This window comes from Miniopterus natalensis, chromosome 4 (assembly GCF_054644295.1).
Source record: "Miniopterus natalensis isolate mMinNat1 chromosome 4, mMinNat1.hap1, whole genome shotgun sequence".
In the NCBI taxonomy this organism is placed as follows: Eukaryota; Metazoa; Chordata; class Mammalia; order Chiroptera; family Miniopteridae; genus Miniopterus; species Miniopterus natalensis.
In genome coordinates this window covers 96,667,206-96,684,706 of record NC_142084.1, presented here as the reverse complement: position 1 = coordinate 96,684,706, position 17,501 = coordinate 96,667,206, and the positions used below count along the sequence as shown (strand labels likewise).

At 52.9% G+C, this 17,501-nt stretch overlaps 2 protein-coding genes across 3 annotated transcripts in view; both read left to right on the top strand.

Moving 5' to 3' along the window:
- LMTK2 (lemur tail kinase 2) overlaps positions 1–9,803 on the top strand; it is a 110,778-nt gene extending 100,975 nt beyond the window's left edge. For both annotated transcript variants that reach the window (XM_016208797.2, XM_087816991.1), the window contains exons 11-14: positions 280–3,268; positions 7,518–7,650; positions 7,885–8,127; positions 9,056–9,803. In XM_016208797.2, the coding sequence (XP_016064283.2) occupies positions 280–3,268; positions 7,518–7,650; positions 7,885–8,127; positions 9,056–9,084 (3,394 nt within the window). In that variant the 3' untranslated portion in view covers positions 9,085–9,803. The remainder of the gene's footprint in view (positions 1–279; positions 3,269–7,517; positions 7,651–7,884; positions 8,128–9,055) is intronic.
- Positions 9,804–14,505: 4,702 nt separating this feature from the next.
- BHLHA15 (basic helix-loop-helix family member a15) lies at positions 14,506–15,069 on the top strand. Its single transcript, XM_087816118.1, has one exon. The coding sequence runs from the start codon at positions 14,506–14,508 to the stop codon at positions 15,067–15,069; it is 564 nt and encodes a 187-aa protein (XP_087672244.1).
- The last annotated feature ends 2,432 nt before the right edge of the window (positions 15,070–17,501 follow it).

Sequence of the window (17,501 nt, the reverse complement as noted above, 5' to 3'; positions counted from 1 at the left end):
GTCCCTGGTTAAACACCAGAGGAAAAAATGACAAGGCCAAAGAACAGCAGTGATCCTGTGAAGTGTCCTGAGAACACAAAAGTTAGTGGCCAAGTTTATTATTTCTTCATTTTCTCTTTCATCCTGGTCTCACCAGGACTGAACGCCTTCATGTGGTCATCAGTGATGAGAGTGTAGAGACTTCTGGGGTGTTGAATTGGCTTAGGGGTTCTTGTAAAGCCTTTTCTTTTAAAAACAATTTATTATCAGTCCATTAACTGCCTCTTCTGTGTCCCTCAGGTATGAAGTTTTACAGTTCTGTTGGTTGCCACCAGACAAGAGACCGGCGGCCGAGGACGTGCACAGACTGCTCACCTACCTGCGCATGCAGAGCCAGAGGGACCCGGAGGTTGACTTTGAGCAGCAGTGGAATGCTCTCAAACCTAACACAAATAGCAGAGACACTTCCAGCAGCGCTGCCTTCCCAATCCTTGACCATTTTGCCAGAGACCGGCTTGGCCGTGAAATGGAGGAAGTCCTCACCGTGACGGAAACCAGCCAGGGCCTGAGCTTCGAGTACGTCTGGGAGGCCGCGAAGCAGGACCACTTTGATGAACGCAGCCGGGGCCCCCCGGGCGACGCCTTGTCCTACACGAGCATCTTCTTTCCAGTGGAAGTGTTTGAGAGTTCACTTTCAGATCCTGGGCCCGGGAGACCAGATGACAGTGCCCAGGACGTCCCTGTGAGAGCCCCCGGAGTGGTTCCCGTTTTTGATGCCCACAACCTTTCTGTTGGGAGTGACTATTACATCCAGTTAGAAGAAAAAAGTGGGAGCAACTTGGAGCTTGATTATCCAGCTGCACTGCTTACTACTGAGCTGGAGAAGCCAGAGAGGACGAGTGGCGAGGCGTCTCAGTTTCTGACACTCAGGAGCCTTGAGTTGGAGGAGTCCAGTACAGATGAGGATTTCTTCCAAAGCAGTGCAGACCCCAAAGATCCCAGCATCGCCGAGGACATGCATGCTACGAGGGGCCCCGAGAGCCCTTTCAACAGTATATTCAACGATCTTGACAAATCGGAGGGTCTGCCCAGTCACCAGAAGATATTTGACTTAATGGAACTAAATGGAGTTCAAGCTGACTTTAAGCCAGCCACTTTAAGTTCAAGTTTGGATGACCCCAAAGACTCAGTAATAACAGGCCACTTTGAGAAAGAAAAGCCCCATAAGCTTTTTGACTGTGAGCCTCTTTGCTTATCAGAAAACCTTAAGCAGCAGGATAATTTTGATCCACTGAATGTGCAAGAATTATCAGAAAACTTTTTATTTCTTCAAGAGAGAAACTTACTAAAAGACTCATTGTGTAGTGAAGAACATATAAACGATCTTCAAACAGAACTTAAAAATGCTGGTTTTACGGAAACTGTATTAGAAACTCCACATAGAAACGCTTTAGATACTGAGCTTAAGTTTGCTGAAAGCAAACCAGGCTTTTCTTTGTTGCGGGAAGACATGAGCTCGGAGGGTCAGGATCCTCGCGTTGTGTTCCAGGACCATGCTTTGAGCGCCTCATTACCATCTTCCCCGGAAGCGCAGGTACCTCCTGCCTCACTGGGAATAGAAGGCACACCTCACAGCGTGCCTCCAGATGCCCTCCCGAAGCAGGGAGAAGCTGCGCCCAGGCATTTAGGTGTCAGTATCCATGACAGCTGTTTCTGCCAAGAAGCCAAAGTAGACTCTGTGACTGTCCCAGTAGAAAGTCCCTCTGCTGATGCCAAAACACACAGCATGGGCCACGGGACCCACCACCTAACTCACCAATGTGAGGAGGCTTTGAGACGGACCCAGAGTGACTCCATGCTTGTTGATGATGTTTTTGCCAGCAAAGTGAGTATAGGGAGTGGTCTTCCCGAACTGAAACAGAACCTGCAGAATCAGCTGCTCTCAGAAGAGCATCCAGGTAACAGTCTACTGGAGGAAAACTCAGAAGCTGTGGAAACTTTGAATCAGCTTAGTGGTAAAGATGCTGCAGACGAGGGGGGCTTGGTGTCCGCCCTTTCCTCGGACTCTACCAGTCAGGACAGCCTTTTAGAAGACAGCTTGTCAACACCCATTCCAACTTCAGAGCAGTCGGTGGAGACCCCTGACTCTCTGGACTCTGTGGACGTCCATGAGTCTCTGTTGGGTTCTTTAGGCTCGCACACACCTCAGAAACTCCTGCCCCCTGACAGGCCTGCAGACAGTGGCTATGAGACAGAGAACCTGGAGTCGCCTGAATGGACTTTGCACCCTGCCCCCGACGGTGCCTCAGCCTCAGATGTGGCCACAGCAGGCAACAGCGGTCATGGCGAATTGCCTCCCAACCCTGTCATCATCATCTCAGATGCTGCTGATGGCCACAGAGGTACTGAAGTGACTTCACAGACCTGCGCAGCTGGCTCTCAGAGCTCATACCGAGACTCTGCCTACTTCTCAGATAATGATTCTGAACCTGATAAGAAGTCGGAGGGCGTCCAAGGAACCTCAGTGTCAGCCTTGGCCTTGGTAACGAATCAGCCCCTGCTGGAGCCAGTCATCCCAGAGCAGAGTCCTGGCACCAAGGACAGTGGCCCAGAAACCAAAAATAGCCAGCCAGACCAAAGTTGTCTGTCCGATTTGCAGAATTCCAGTCTCCTGGAGTCAAGAGGAACGCCACAACCAGCACTGACTGACGTCTCCAAAGAGCCGCATGCTCCTGAAGACGAGGCCAGCAGTCCCTCGAGTGTATTGAACTCGGAGCTGAGCAGCAGCGATGACTTCGAGACACAAGAAGAGCGCCCCTGCTCGATCGCCTCCACTGGGACGAACACCAACGAGCTCCTCGCGTTTGCCAGTTCCACCCTCTGCTCCGGTAGCCCATCCGACCTGTTGGGGGATCAGTCCTTCTCTAGCCACTTGGAGGGCCCCAAGCTGAAGGAGCCAGATATCGAGGGGAAGTACCTGGGGAAGCTTGGTGTGTCAGGGATGCTCGACCTCTCTGAGGATGGGATCGATGCCGACGAGGAAGATGGGAACAGCGATGACTCAGATGAGGACCTGCGGGCATTCAGCCTGCACAGCCTCAGCTCCGAGTCGGAGGACGAGACCGAGCACCCCGTCCCCATGATCCTCAGCAATGAGGACGGGAGGCACCTGCGGAGCCTGTTGAAACCCCCTGCTGCTGCTGCCGTTGACCAGCTACCGGATGACTGGAAAAAAGAAAAGAAAGCAGTGACCTTTTTTGATGACGTCACAGTCTATCTGTTTGACCAGGTATCTGTTACCTCCAAATTGTCACATTAAAGTACCATAAAATGTGGTGGGAAATTGAGTGTACTCTCTTTTCCTAATTCTCATTTTGAGGCCCCAGATTGCTTATTATTTTATTTTATTTTTTATTTTTAGTTTATTTTTTATTTTATTCCTCACCTGAGGATATTTTTTCCATTGCTTTTCAAAGAGAGTGGGAAGGAGAGAGGGAGGGAGAGATATTAATATGAGAGATACACAATGATTGGTTGCCTCCCACAGGTGCCCGAACCAGGGCCAGGGATCAAGCCTACAACTGAGGTACATGCCCATGCCCTTGGCCAGATTCGAACCCAGGACCCTTCAGTCCATGGGCCAACGTTCCAACCACTGAGCCAAACCCGCCAGGGCTGGATTGCTTTTTTTAAAAAAAGCCATTTGCAGTTGGTTGCCGTTACAATTCCAAGAATATGCAGAAATGTAGTTTGCACAGGGAACTCGTGTTAAATTAAGGAAGGACATCTGTGTGCTCTTCCAGGGTCTCCCAGCAGAGCCTGCTGAAGCTAGTTAACCCTTCACAGACCAGATTTTTATAATCCAACATGGGCAGTAATACCCCACACGCAGGTGCGAGCTGGGACAGTCGGGCTTGAGAGCAGCCCTGGAGATGCCACCCATCCATCGCCAGTGCCAGTGGGGCCACAACAGGGTCTGCAGCTCTCTTGCCGTCCTCCCCGCTGTGGAGCAGGCAGCCCACTGTGCACCGTGCGAGGTGGGCTCAGACTTTGCCTTCTTTAAAAACGAACCAGCCTATAAATCAGCCTTTTTAAAAAAATATTCTTTGTTAACTAGTCTCTGTAGTCCTTGAATTTGCTTCTTGAATCAGCTGGATTGTGTGGAGAGCTCAGTCACAGACAGGTCTGCGTGGGACCTCTTTGTGTTCCAGAAGGTGCAGGAGCTCTTGGCCCTTGTCTCCTTAAAGCCACCTGCCCACCCTTTGTATTAAGTACTTGGAACCAAGGCTACTGCGGCCTCTTGTTCAGCATGGTGTCTCTTGGGCTCTGCTCCTCAGGCTAGTTTTGTGTTTTCAAGAATGTCATATAAATGGGTTCACACAGCATATAACCTCTTGCAGCTGGCTTTTTTCTTTCAGCATGTGATTCTTTTGAGATCTATCCAAATTGCACAGATCCATCGGGCCTGCCTTTGTGTTGCTGGGTGGTATTGCAGGGTGTGGGTGTGCGCAGATGTCTCAGCATTCACCCGCTGAAGGACAGAGTGGTTTTCCCACTTTGGGGCTATTACAGATAAAGCTCCTTCGAACAATTATGTGCAGGTGTTTGTGTGGACACAGGTTTTGGGGGGGATAAGCATCCAGGAGTGTGATTGCTAGGTTGAATGGTAAGTACATGTTTAGTTTCTTTAAGGAAATAAACTGTTTTCCACAGTGGCTGTACCATTTTGCATTCCCACCAGCAATGTGGGGGAGATTCGGTTTCTCTTTATCTTTGCCCATATTTGGTGTTGTCACTGCCTTTTAATTTTAGCTTCTTAACAGGTGTGAGTGATCTTCAGCCTTGATCTTCAGTTCATTTCCCTGTCTGCTGACCAGTGAGACTGCACGTCTCATTGCGCGTTTATTCCATGTGCTCATTTGCTATCTGTATGTCCTCTTCAGGGGAATGTTCTGTCTTTTGCCCATTTTCTACCTGGATTCTCTGTGTCTTGAGTTTTTCGAGTTTTTTATAGATCTGAGTCCTTTGTCAGATACATGGTTGGAAGTATTTCTCCCAGTCTATAGGTTGACTTTCACAGAGCAACCAACTGAGCCGCCCAGCCAGGCGGTGTTTTGTAGTTTTCAGCATACACACCCTCTACATGTGTGGTGTTTTTTTCAATCCTCATCTGAGGGCATTTTTTCCATTGCTTTTTCAGAGAGAGTGGAGGGGCAGGGGGGCAAGCACCTGGAGCGGGGCCGGGGATCTAGCCTGCAACTGAGGTACATGCCCTTGGGGGGAATCAAACTCGGGACCCTTCAGTCCAAGGGCTGACGCTCTAACCACTGAGCCAAACCGGCTAGGGCTCTACATGATTTGTTAGATTTATAACTAAATATTTCATTTCTTGAGGAGCTTTTATAAAAGGTAATTTAAAATTTTTGATTTTCATTTGTTCCTTGTCAGTATATAGAAATGTGATTGTTTTTTTTTATTTTGACCTTGTGTCCTGCTCTGCTGACTCATTTGTTCTAGGTTTTTTAGTTTTAGTTTTAGTTTTTGATTTTCAAGTTCCTTAATAGTTTTCTACACAGTCAGTTATGTTGTCTGTATGCAGATAGGGACAGATTTATTTCTCCCTTTCCAATCTGTGTGTCTTTTATTTCTTTTTCTTACCGCATTGTACTAGCTAGTACTTCCAATAAAATGTCTAATAGGAGTGATGAGAGGAGTTATCCTGGCTTTGAACCTGATCTTAGGAGAAAAGCAGTCGGTCTTTGACCATTGTGATACAGGTTTTTTGTAGATGCCGTTTATCTAAGAAGGTTCTCTTCTCATCTTCGTTTGAGAGAGTTTTTATCCTAAATGGATGTTGAATTTTGTCAAATGCATTGTACACACCAGGTGCATAGGAACTTGTGGTTCTTTGTTGCTATGGTAACATGGTGGATTACACTGGTTTTCCAACCTCGAATCAGCCTTGCCTTCCTGGAATGAAGCCCACTGGCTGTGAAGTTTTACTCTTGTTAGATGGTGCTGGGTGTGGTTTGCTGGGATGTTGAGGACTTTTGTGCCTGTGTCTATGAGGTATATTGGTGTGTAGTTTGGGGGATGTTTGTTTACTTGTTTGGCTGATTGGAGTGTTGTTTTTGGCATGGTCTTTGGTTTTGGTGTCAAGGTAATGCTGGCTCATCACAGAGGTTGGGGAGAATTTCTTCTTTCTAGCAGAGATTGTGTAGAGTCATTGATGGTTTTGAAGAACTGCTTTTGATTTCATGGAGAGTTTTTTCTTTTCTTTTTTTAAATTTTATTGATTTCTGCTTTATCATTTCTTTCTTTCTAATTGCTTTGGATTTATTTTGCTCTTCTTTTTCTAGACACTTAGGATTTAAGACCTTTCTTCTTTCTAATACTAGCATTTCATGTTATAAACTTCCCTCTCTGTGCTACTTTAGCTGCATCCCACAAGTTTTAATGTTATATTTTCATTCATTTCAAAATATTTTCTAATTTTCTTCAAGGCTTTCTCTTTCACCAGTAGATTATTTTTAAATACATTAGTTTTCAAGCCTTTTGTGGGTTGGGAATTCCCCTTTCATAGTTCTTGCTGTACTGTTTGAACTCAGCACAGTGTGAAATGCAGAGTGGGCCTGAGGTACAGAGAGAGCTCCAGGAGCTCTTGGGTTCTGGTTCTAGAAGCAGCAGGAGGGGGGCTTCTGACACCCAGAAAGGGGAGAAGAAATTCCTTTTTATTCCCTTTCTCTTGCTCCTAGCCCCAAACAATCCCAGGGTGGCAGCAATAGGGTGGCAGGTGCCTGTGATTGTGTCAGGGGTGAATGTCCTCTCTCCCCCAGAGGGGTTGTGATCCCGAGAGGTTGAGGAGAACCCTCGATGCTTTGTTACCTCTGTGCTCCCGCTGCAGAGCTGCAGAAAGTGTGTAGTAGCATTGTGGGGTGACAAAAGTCCCAGCTTTCTGGCCGGAGGACCACAGCAGGAAGGCCCAAGACATCAGATAGTGCCATGGACACCACAGAGAGTGAGGAGCTCAGAAAAGCAACCCCATAAAGTCATTTCTGAGCTCCCAGCTTGCCTTCAAGGTGTGCATGGCAGATCTGACCCGAAATAGCACACCAAAGCCTTGAGACCTGAGCTGTCTGGGGACCACCGCCCCAAGGTCCAGTCTGGCCAGAGGGTGGCACGTGCACAGGACAGGCTCAGGAGTCCAGGCCAGGAGCTGTGGTTGTGGGTGGTGGCAGATTCAGTGCTGATTTGGTGCCTTTAAATTCCGGACTTTCTTCCCCAGCGTCTGGCCTGCTACTGTTGACTCCTCAGAGGCCCCAGGTAGCTGCTTCATGCCTTGTACCCGGGCCTTAGAGCTGTGGTCTGTGGGAGAGACAGGGCTGTGTGTTCCTCGCCCACCTCCAAGGACCAGAACCCACCTGCTTTAAGATGAGCATTTCACAGCGGTCAGTCAGACACACTGCGGCCTGTGATGCATACACCGGTGGCTCCTGGGGGCAGGCATGTGCTGACAGGCTTTTCACTTGGCTTTTCAGGAGACCCCAACCAAAGAGCTGGGACACTGTGGAGCAGAAGCGCGTGGCCCCGAGGGGAGCAGCCCAGCACCGTCATCAGGTTCCCCCTACCTGAGCAGGTGCATAAATTCCGAAAGTTCAACCGATGAAGAAGGTATTTTCACTTCACAGATGGGTTTAAAAAGAAACTAAAAGAGTGCCTTGTGAATGTAAACTTTTGAGGATAACTTCACTGTTGCTTTAAATGACCCCTGTGACACACAGGGAGCAGCTCTGCCATCTGTCCGGCTGAGCGGTGTTTGCTGATCTGCAGAGTGCACCTGTGTGTTTGCTCTGTTCTTTATCTGAACCGATCACAGGGGAACCAGCTCTTGTTTTGTACTTGTAGGTGGAGGCTTTGAATGGGATGACGACTTCTCCCCAGACCCTTTTATGTCAAAGACAACGAGTAACCTTCTTAGTTCCAAGCCGGCTCTGCAAACTTCAAAGTACTTTTCTCCACCGCCGCCGCCCCGGAGCGCGGAGCAGGGCTGGCCCCACACGGCACCATACTCCAGGTTCTCCATCTCTCCCGCCAACATCGCCAGCTTTTCTCTCACACATCTTACCGACTCGGACATCGAGCCAGGAGGTGAGGGGGCTGCTGGGCTGGGGGTGGCTTGGGAGACCCGTTCCCCTGGACTTGAATGCATGTTAATCTGCCGCTTTCCTGGCTGGGTAGGTTATAAGCAGTTCTTTATAAAACTCTCGCCGTCTTGACAGTGTACTCTCAGGGCCAGTGTCACTCCACGAGCTCAGTACTACTTGCAGGTGTCTCCTCGCTGCTCCCATGGGGCTGGCTGGGCAAAGGCAGGACTTGTCCTTGAGTGTGGGCCACCTCTCCTTCCTTTTCTGCTTTTGCTACTAGCCCCCCCAGCCCCTTTTCCAGTTCTTCTCTCCTGGAAGCAGCTCTTCAGAAAGCTATGCTCTTTGAACACTTGGCTCTGGTTTGGGGATGGAGCCCAAATTCTCCCTGGTTTTTCCCAGGAATGTTGATTTTGCCATTAAGTCTTGGTCCTCGTGCGATGCCAGAGGCCAGGGTGGGAAGTTGCGGGCAGGGCACATTTGAAGTCGTGTTATCTGGACATATGGGCCCTTTTTTCTCCATAACTAGATTGGAAGATAAATGTTAAGAGGTACATTTTTTATTTGAAGTTTGCAGATCAAATAATAACTAGGAAATATAAAGAGCTTTTTGTTTGTGTTTGTGCTGTGCTTAATTGTGCTGATTAGATAATGCGCATGACCTAACGCTCTGTCAGAGGGGCAGATGTGTGCCGATCGGAGCTGATTTTCCCCTGTGCCCTAAGCCTTGACATTGACCCGGCGTGGGAGCCCAGCAGATGTGTGTGCACGTCTGGCACGGGCTGCTGCTCTGGGAAGAACGCACGGGGCTCAGCAGGTGGTGGGTGTCCACACTCGCAGCTTCGGTTCCTTTTTCAGATCAGATGCTACCCAGACTATTTTTATCTATGATGATCACTTTAAAAACCCAGCTTTGCTTGCTCTCTCCTATATAGGAAGCAGTGAAGATGGAGAAAAAGACTAGATGGATGCTGATGCACCCTCAGGTCCCAGGCCGCTTCTCCGGGGCGGCAGTCCTCTTCTGCCAGCCGAGCCACGCCATCCACGCGACATCTGCTGAGACGGGACAGGGAGAGAGAGACTCAGGAGGCGGAGAGGGAGCCAGTGCTGGGCCCCATGCCTGGTGCCCACAGCAGGAAGCCTGTCTGGGGAGCCGCGGTCCTGTCCAGTGCGGTGTGCTGCCCTGGCAGCTGCGTGTCTGCAGCCGCTCTCACCTGCGAAACACTCAGGCTCTGGCCATCCTTGGGGAGGGCCAGTCCTGCTCGGGTGCGTGGTGAACTGTGGGCTCCCGGTTGTTTCTAGTTTCCACACGGGGTGTTCTCTGCGTCTACACCTGTGCATCCCGTCTGCGCACAGGGGCTCAGAGGATGCATGGTGGGACTTGGCACCAGTGAGCCATATTTATTATTTTTAAAGAAATCACTAACTGCTTTCTGTAATTGCACTGTGGGTAAATGTTCTAAGAGTCCCGGATATTGTACAGAATATTAAATTATTCAAGGAAAATTAGGCAGGTCAAGCTGGTGCTACCCACTAGTTTGATTTTTTTTTTCTGTTTTATAGTTTGTTTGCTCTGCATGGTACTTGTAAAGCTTAAATATTTTGAGTGTTATGCAGTCCTTAGCACTGTTGGAATTGTACATATGGTACTCTTTCGTAAACGATAAATGATTCCGAATGTTAGTGTTTCATGTCTTTATAGGAAATATTTTTGATGAGTCCCAAAAGACTGCTCTTTTGTCGATTGACTGAAGCCCATGTCATCTCTTCTCTATGGGGTGGTTCCCTGTAGCAGATGGGGCTCCTCTGAGGAGCTGAGGGCCTTGCAGCCTCTCTGTGTGTTTCTCCCACGCTACCCCCCTCCCCGAGTTTTTAAACCCTTTTGGTAAAAATCAACAGGTGGTGCACCCCAGATCTCAGTGCTGGTTAGACTGTGCAGGTCCCCAGAGGCACTTCCCCTCCCAGCTGCAACACCATCCACTCGACATCTTGATTTTTAGAAGCGCAGGCTGCTGCGGCTTCAGTGTCCTTGGAGCGCCTTCCTCAGAAAGGCGGGGAACCCGAGGGAGGGGCTGCGCCACCGAGGGCTCTGAGGGAGCAGTTGGATGGATTCTGTTGAGCTCTTAACCCCTGGAGCTGAACTTTGCCCTCCGAACCACTCCGAGTCCTGTCACATCCAGGTGTGGCTGGTGTCTGCAGCCGAGGAGATGCACTACATCCCACAACTGTGAGGACGGAGGGACAAGGGACAGTGGCAGAGCCTCCTCAGCCGGCATGTTTTCCTGGGTGGAAGGTGGGCAGCCCTCTGTGCCCCCCCAGAGGCCACCCTGGGGCACACCTGCACTGACCCTCCCCTCCGAATTAAGCACCAAGTTCTCCCCTTGCTTGGAAAGGTACTGAGCGTATCCGGTGCAACCTCATAATGTGGGTGACCGCTTTTTGCGGTCCTTAGAGTCCTGCTTTGACACCGGGAAGTTCCCAGGCCTGGGGCAGCACAGCAGCACTATGCTGGGGGAGGCTCTGCGTGCCTGTCCTGAGGCCAGGTCTGCAGTCCCCACAGGCTGGCCTTTCCCAGGGGTTCTCAGTGCTGATGTGCTTTCCTGACTCCAGCTCAGCCCTAGGCTGACTCTCCAGGCCCAGGTGGTGCCACATGATGTAAGTCACAGGACCTTGGTCCTGGGGTGAGGTCAAGTGTGCATACTAGCTAGAGTTTTGTAGTAAATGTTGGCCTTGATTACCAATTCTGGTTCACTCCACTACCTTTCTATACTAGCAATAACTTTCCAGAGCAAGGCCATTCAGAGCATGGAGCCCATGGGGTGGGGGGACTTTATGGGACCCCATGATGTGCACTTTGAAAAGTTAACAAGGCATTAGAAGGTGGTTTTGCCAAAATTGCCAAACTGAATTTCTTATTGTGGAAACTTCCTGAGCATTCTGAGTTTTTACATCTAACTACCAGCTTGGTTTAGAGAGAAATGAGGTGATTGCACTAGTTTTTTCAAAGTATAGGTTTAAGGGGTTCAGATGTAATGACCAAAATTAAGCCGATCCATAGGCTTTGTATTGGTCTTACACAGTCAGCCAGGCTAACTTGGTATTTTGGGACGGTACATTTCTCACCATGATTAAGGAGATTTAACATAATTACCATTTTAAATTATTTCAAGTCTGTGTCACTCTCATAATTAATTGCCAAAAAAGGCATTTTATACATTGAGTTGGGGGGGTTAGAGTAGGTCTTACTGTGGGGTTGCATGGTGGGGAAGATTTTATATTTATAAGGAACACGTGCGTCAACATGTTCTGAATCTCAAGCAATACACAGGAAATAAATTATGTACATTAAAATTCTCAGCCCACTTTCAAAATGTCAGCATGTGCTCTGCCCTTTGATTCCAGTTTTTTTTTTACTCAGCTGTTCACGAGTGGTGGGTTTTCAGTGAAGTAAGTCAGTGGGTTCTCTAGGTAAACCAGGTGAGTGTGAGATGCCTGGCTTAGCATCTCCTGGCCGCCCTTGGAATCGACCAGGTTTTAATTAGTCCTACTTCGGTGGGGTTTACGGATTTTAAGTCCCATAATAAAAATCACCTGACCTTCATTTCCTTCCCAGCTCGATGTTAATATGTTATCAAACAGCTCTCTTGTAAGTCAGGAATGTAGAAGAAGTGTTCCCGAATCCTGAAACTCGGACTGTGGTCTGGGGAGGAAGCCATTCGTCTTTAGGGTGAAGCAGCTCAGCAAATCTGAGTGAAAACATTCTGTTTTTAAATGTTCAGGCAATTGTTTCTATAGAAATGGGTTTATCGAAGACAAGTTTTGTGTGTCTTGCTGCCATAAAACCCCTTTAAAAACCTCTCTCAGTATTATTTCCATAGGGCGTTTGTAGGGTTAATGACTTGCCGCATGTTTGTCCAGATGGCCCAGGTGTGAGGGAGGTGGCACCTCCTGGTTTTACTTGACTCCACTGGTCATCTGAAAATTCTGGAAGTGAACCCCGGATTAGGCTCCAAATGCTGGGCTTTGGGGACGGGCTTCAAGACATGAGCCTATGAGAAGTAGCCTGAGAATAAGAATGTGGCGCAGTTACTTCAGACCTGAATCTCAGAAACACACTCCTAAATTGCGATGGGGTTGGCTCAGGTTTTGACCCATTAAAAAAGAAAGTTCTCTTTAGCGTAGAAATTCTTAAGGATGTGTTGACAGTATTGATTACCAGCAACCTGTGTGAATGGCTTGGACACGTCTGGATAGGTCTCAGTGGGCCTGCGCACCCCCCGTTTAATCCCATCCGCAGAGGACCCGAGGGGCAGGCACGGCTGTGAGGTGTCCCGGGTGCACTCTAGCAGTTACATTCACGGCGATGTAACAGGTAATGAACTCTCAGTTTAAATTGTGTACATTTTTAAATTGTAAGATTTTTACTGTATATTGATGCATAGTGTGATTCAATAAATTGCTTGTAATTTAAAAACTATTTAATATTCAAAATAAATATAGTTATATATTTATAAACTCTGTTGCGTTTATTTCATGTTTTTAACCTGAAGGCCCCTGGTGGGTGGCTTGGCACTGCCCTGGTTTCCAGATGCCCTTTTCCCTGACAGACCTAAATCCCCAGGCGGTGGAGAACACGCGGCTTGTAGTCACTGGGAACTAAACTTGTGTAGTGATCAAAGTGTGTCTGTCACCCGAAGCCTTTGCACTTGGTGCGTTTCAGAGCATTTTAATTCCTGAGGTCCAGTATCAAATGAGCTCTAAGCCAAGAGGCTCATCTGCTCAAAACCAGCCTTTCTAATGCCCGGAGTGGACCTCACCCCCAGCCCTGGCCTTGCTCTCCTGGCCCCAGCTGCCAAGAGCACCCTACCGGGCTCTTGCCAAACTGCCTACGCCTGGCCCCAGCCCAGGTTACAGGAGCTTTCAAAGGCGCCCGGCACGGGCAGCGGGCACCTGCGCTGACCCTGGTCTTGCGGCCCCGCGGGGGCTCATTGCTCTCCAGGCGCATCCTGCTGCCCAGAGAACCCCTGGGCCAGGTGCTTTAACACCTTGAAATGCGCCTGTAACCGGCGAGGAAACAGGCGGGGTGCGAGGAAAGCGCGGGTGTGGCGGAGCCGGGTTTGAGCCCAAGCTGTCTGCCTGCTGCCCCTGGAGACCTAAAACCATGACCCGTCATTACCCCGGCGACTTGCAGGCAGGCGGCCACCCAGGCGCTCCGAGGGGCAGGGCTCCGCCCACTGGCACCTGGGCCGGCGCAGGGGGGGCCCGGGGCCCCCAGGTGCTGCTGCGTTCGCAGGAACGCGGGCTGCGGTTCTTCGGGGACGTGGCCGCTGTCTGGTTAAGAAACTAGAATTATTAAAAACAGCTTTTCCTCGAGCTGCCCCGGCCGGCTCGGCGTCTGAGCCTGGACCGCAGGGTCGGGCGGCCCCGGGCTTCCCCTCCGCCGCCCGCGGAGGCCTCGGCCCGGCTGGGCCCGCAGGTGCGCCCCGCCCCGCCCCCGACAGCGGCCCCGCCCCGCGCCGCCCCGCCCCGCGGGCTCATTTACATGTGGCCGCTGTTCCGCCCGGGGCGGCTAAAGCGACGTGTCCTAGTCCCCCGTGGACAGCCCTCGTGCGCCGGGTCCTGGATCCCCAGGTAATGGGGCGGGGGGCGGGGGGCGCGGGGAGAGGACCGAGGGCCAGGCCCAGGAGGGGTCCGGGGAGGAACCTGGGCGGGCGGGCTGGGCCTGGAGCCCTCACTGGAACCGTCCACGGTGAGCCTGGGCGGCTGCCGCAGGTTCTGGCCACCGTCGACCTCTGCTGACCCGTGTCCACAGCAGTTCTGGCACCAGTGCTGTCCCTGCATGTGACATCCAGCGGGGCAGCACAGCCGATGTGGTGGCCGGAGTTGCTGCCAGTCCATCAGGGCACACGGGAGGCGGCGAAGCCTCAGGCAGAGGGACAGCCCTGAGCTAGGATGGGGCTACGTCTCTGGGTGGCCTGAGCAAACTGTCAAAGGCCACTTGAGCTCCAGAGGCTCTTGGGGGACAGTGAGAAGCATGGGGCCAGAGAAAAGTCCAGGCATCCAGGTGCCTCACCCAGGGAAAGAGGGGGCCACCAGGTCAGGGAAAGGTCTGAGGGGTCAGCACGAGATAAAACGGGGGAGGGGGGGCATCACCTGAGGGCTCTGTGTGTCAGTGGGAAGGACCCTGGGGTCACTGTGCACCAAGCCGTCAGCTGTCACTGAGCAGCGAGGAGCCTGCCCTGGGTAGCTGCCCTGAGGGTCCACTGGCTGTTCTAAGTGTCCGCTGGCCTCCTAAGTGACCAGGAGGTGGCCTGTGTTTTAGATTTCAGCTCCAAGCCCCCAACCGCCTCTCAGAGCCACCACCCCCCGGGACAAGTCTGGAGCCATGAAGACCAAGAACCGGCCCCCCAGGCGCCGGGTGCCTCCGCAGAACACAGAGGCCACCCCAGGGGATGAGACCCCCGACAGGCCCCAGGCAAGCTCCGGGGCCCAGCTGGCCAGGGGCCTGCGGAGCAGGACAGCGCGGGCGCCCGGGGCGCGGGCCGAGGGCGGGCGCAGGAGGCCGGGGCTCCCGGGGCCGGCGGGCCGGCGGGAGAGCAGCGTCCAGCGGCGGCTGGAGAGCAACGAGCGGGAGCGGCAGCGCATGCACACGCTCAACAACGCCTTCCAGGCCCTGCGCGAGGTCATCCCGCACGTGCGGGCCGACAAGAAGCTCTCCAAGATCGAGACCCTCACGCTGGCCAAGAACTACATCAAGTCGCTGACGGCCACCATCCTGACTATGTCCAGCGGCCGCCTTCCGGGCCTGGAGGGGCCGGGCCCTAAGCTCTACCAGCATTACCAGCAGCAGGCGGCGGCTGGGGGCACGCTGGGTGCCACCGAGGCCCAGCCCGAGGGCCACCTGCGGAAGTACTCCACGCAGATCCACAGCTTCCGAGAGGGCTCCTAGCGCCTGGCCCCGGTCCCGCCAAGAGCCCCAGACTGATGGTGACACCCCACGTGGACATGGCCCCAGTGGCTTTGTTTTCCCTGAATACTCAGCTGCCTTTCTGGAGCATCCTGCCCCCAGGGGACAAGACCTGGCCGAGGCCATGGCCCCGGGCGGCATGAGGCCCAAACCTCCGTGTAGATCCCGGGACCTGCTTTCCAATTGACTAGATAGGAGTTGACAGGCCCCACAGGCCTTTCTACGCAATTCTCTGCGCTCCTGGCTCCCTCCTGCAGCAAGGGGGTTCCAGGAAAAGGTCCTTGGTAAGTTTCCCCAGTTACTCCGGAGGCCAGGCCCAGGCCCAGGAAGGGACCTGCTCCAACCTGCATCAGAGCCTCCTCATTTGGGGTAAACTGAGGCACAGAGCAACCAAAGCTCACAGCCGCTCGGGGAGTGTGGCTGAGCCAAGATGGTTGAAGCGTTTAGTTTAGCGTCTATCTGTCAGATAGAAACCCTAATCAGATGACCTCAAATTAACTCTCAAGGGACCTTCAGAGGTCCTGGAGGGGCTGGGATGTTTTCCTGCCTCCTCTTGTGTTGGGGGCTCCTGACTGCAGAGGGGCTGAGCCAGGTCAGAGGGTCCGTGGCCTGGTGCTGAGGGGGCTGGAGACAGGACAGGAGAGAGGCTACCAGGCTCTGGTTCCCCTGAGTGGCCAGGGCTCTCAGCCCTGGCGCTTTAGGGAAGGGTGTACCCCCAGCCTCCCTCTGGTCCCACCCAGGTTTGCTGCCCATCATCATAGTTGCCACTGACTGGGTGGTCTGACAGGGCTTTAGGATGTTGCTGGGTCCTGGTTGGGGCTGGGGGCCCTGTCGGGGTAGGGGGGCTCTCTGCAGGGAGGAGCCAGGGTGGCAAGAGCTCCCCTCCCCCACTCGGTGCTGCGCAAAGGCAGGGCTGGCACCTTGGCAGGTCTCCGCAGCCTTGGGCCAAGCTTCCTTCTGCTTGTTCCTGCCCCGCTAGCCTCAACAGGCTTGGCGACTTTGCTGTCAAAGAGCTGGCATCTCCCCTCCGTCCTTCTGCCCACAGCCAATATGGGGAGGGGACAGGGCCCTTGGCAGCCTCTGGCAGGAACCATGGTGACAGAGGCTGTGGTGAGGGCAGAGCTGGCTTGGCACATTGAGCCCAGTCCCCTGTGCTCAGAGCTCTCCTAGAGGCCCTCCTGGGGCACCGTGGATGGGGGCTGGGCTGGGGCAGGAGTGGGGCTGTCACAGCTCAGGGCTTATCCCTGATGTGTGGCCTCCTGTCCTGACCCTAGTAGTCCTGGCCCAGCCATTGATTGCATGTCTGGGCTGTGCGTCAGCCCCGGCAGCATCAAGGACAGCAGGTGGCACCCCTGGCACAGCCATTGGCCACTTTGGTCCTAACTTATCTGGTCGGACGCTGGTTGGGCCCTCCCTAGTCCCAATGCAGGCTCCTCTGGAAGGTGGCCCTGGGAGGCCTGGTCTGGTCCCGGTCCCACCATCTCAGTCGTCTTCAGCATGGGTCAGGTGGGGGCTCCAGGTGCCCCTAGACGCCCCTCAGGTGTGGCTACTCTGGAGTCAGTGGTGGTCAGGACAACAAACCAATGGGAGCTGAAGTTGAGAGCGACTCCGAGCTGGGGACAGATGGGGTCCATGCAATCCCTGCTGTGGGTGGCCTGCTGGCTGAACACAAAAAAGTGAGGCCTGCACATCTGGTGGCACTTGTTCTGGCTGAGCCAAGGCCAGAGTAGGGCTCAGTACGTCCCTGAACTTGCTGAGGGAACCAACTGAGCCAAAAGCACAGCGGGCCGGGGGGGCCCCTAGGAGAGGCGCCCTCTGTCCCAGGGAGCGTGCCGGGTGACCAGGACAGCAGGAGCACCTGGGGGTCACCACCTTGTAGGATGACAGCTGTGGGGGCTCTTGCTCTCAGTCCCAGGCCTGCATCTGCACCTCCTCTGCTTCCCAGAGGGTGGCCCAGGCCCAGATGTCTAGTCCTGTACCTGAGGCTGGAGGGCATCTGCAGGCCCTGTGGCCACACCAGGAGTCTTAAAGGTCTCAGTCCTGCTTTGGGGATGTTAAATATGGGGGTGAGGGAAGAGGTCTGGTGACAAGCTAGCCACCTGCTGCTGCCGAGTCTGCGCCTCGACCCTCGTCTGGGATCCCCAGCCCGGCTGGACTCACCTGTCCTCTGAGGAATCCTAAGGTGAGAGGCCCTCACGCCAAGCCCTGGCCCCTGGCCCCTGACCCCCGCCTGGGCACCCGGACCTGCCTGCAGACCAGCCCGAGGCAGAGATCCCATCCTCCCACCCAGCAGAGAAACCAGAACTGCAACTTTCCTGTCCAGGGGAAACCCTCTGGGACTGAATGGCCAGTGGCCAGCTGGAATTGTGGTGGAAATGTTTCTTAAATGACCAAAATTTGCTTTTTATTTTTCC

Bases quoted from the DNA above. Each gene is read 5' to 3' on its own strand.
- BHLHA15 (XM_087816118.1), top strand. From the start codon at position 14,506: ATGAAGACCAAGAACCGGCCCCCCAGGCGCCGGGTGCCTCCGCAGAAC.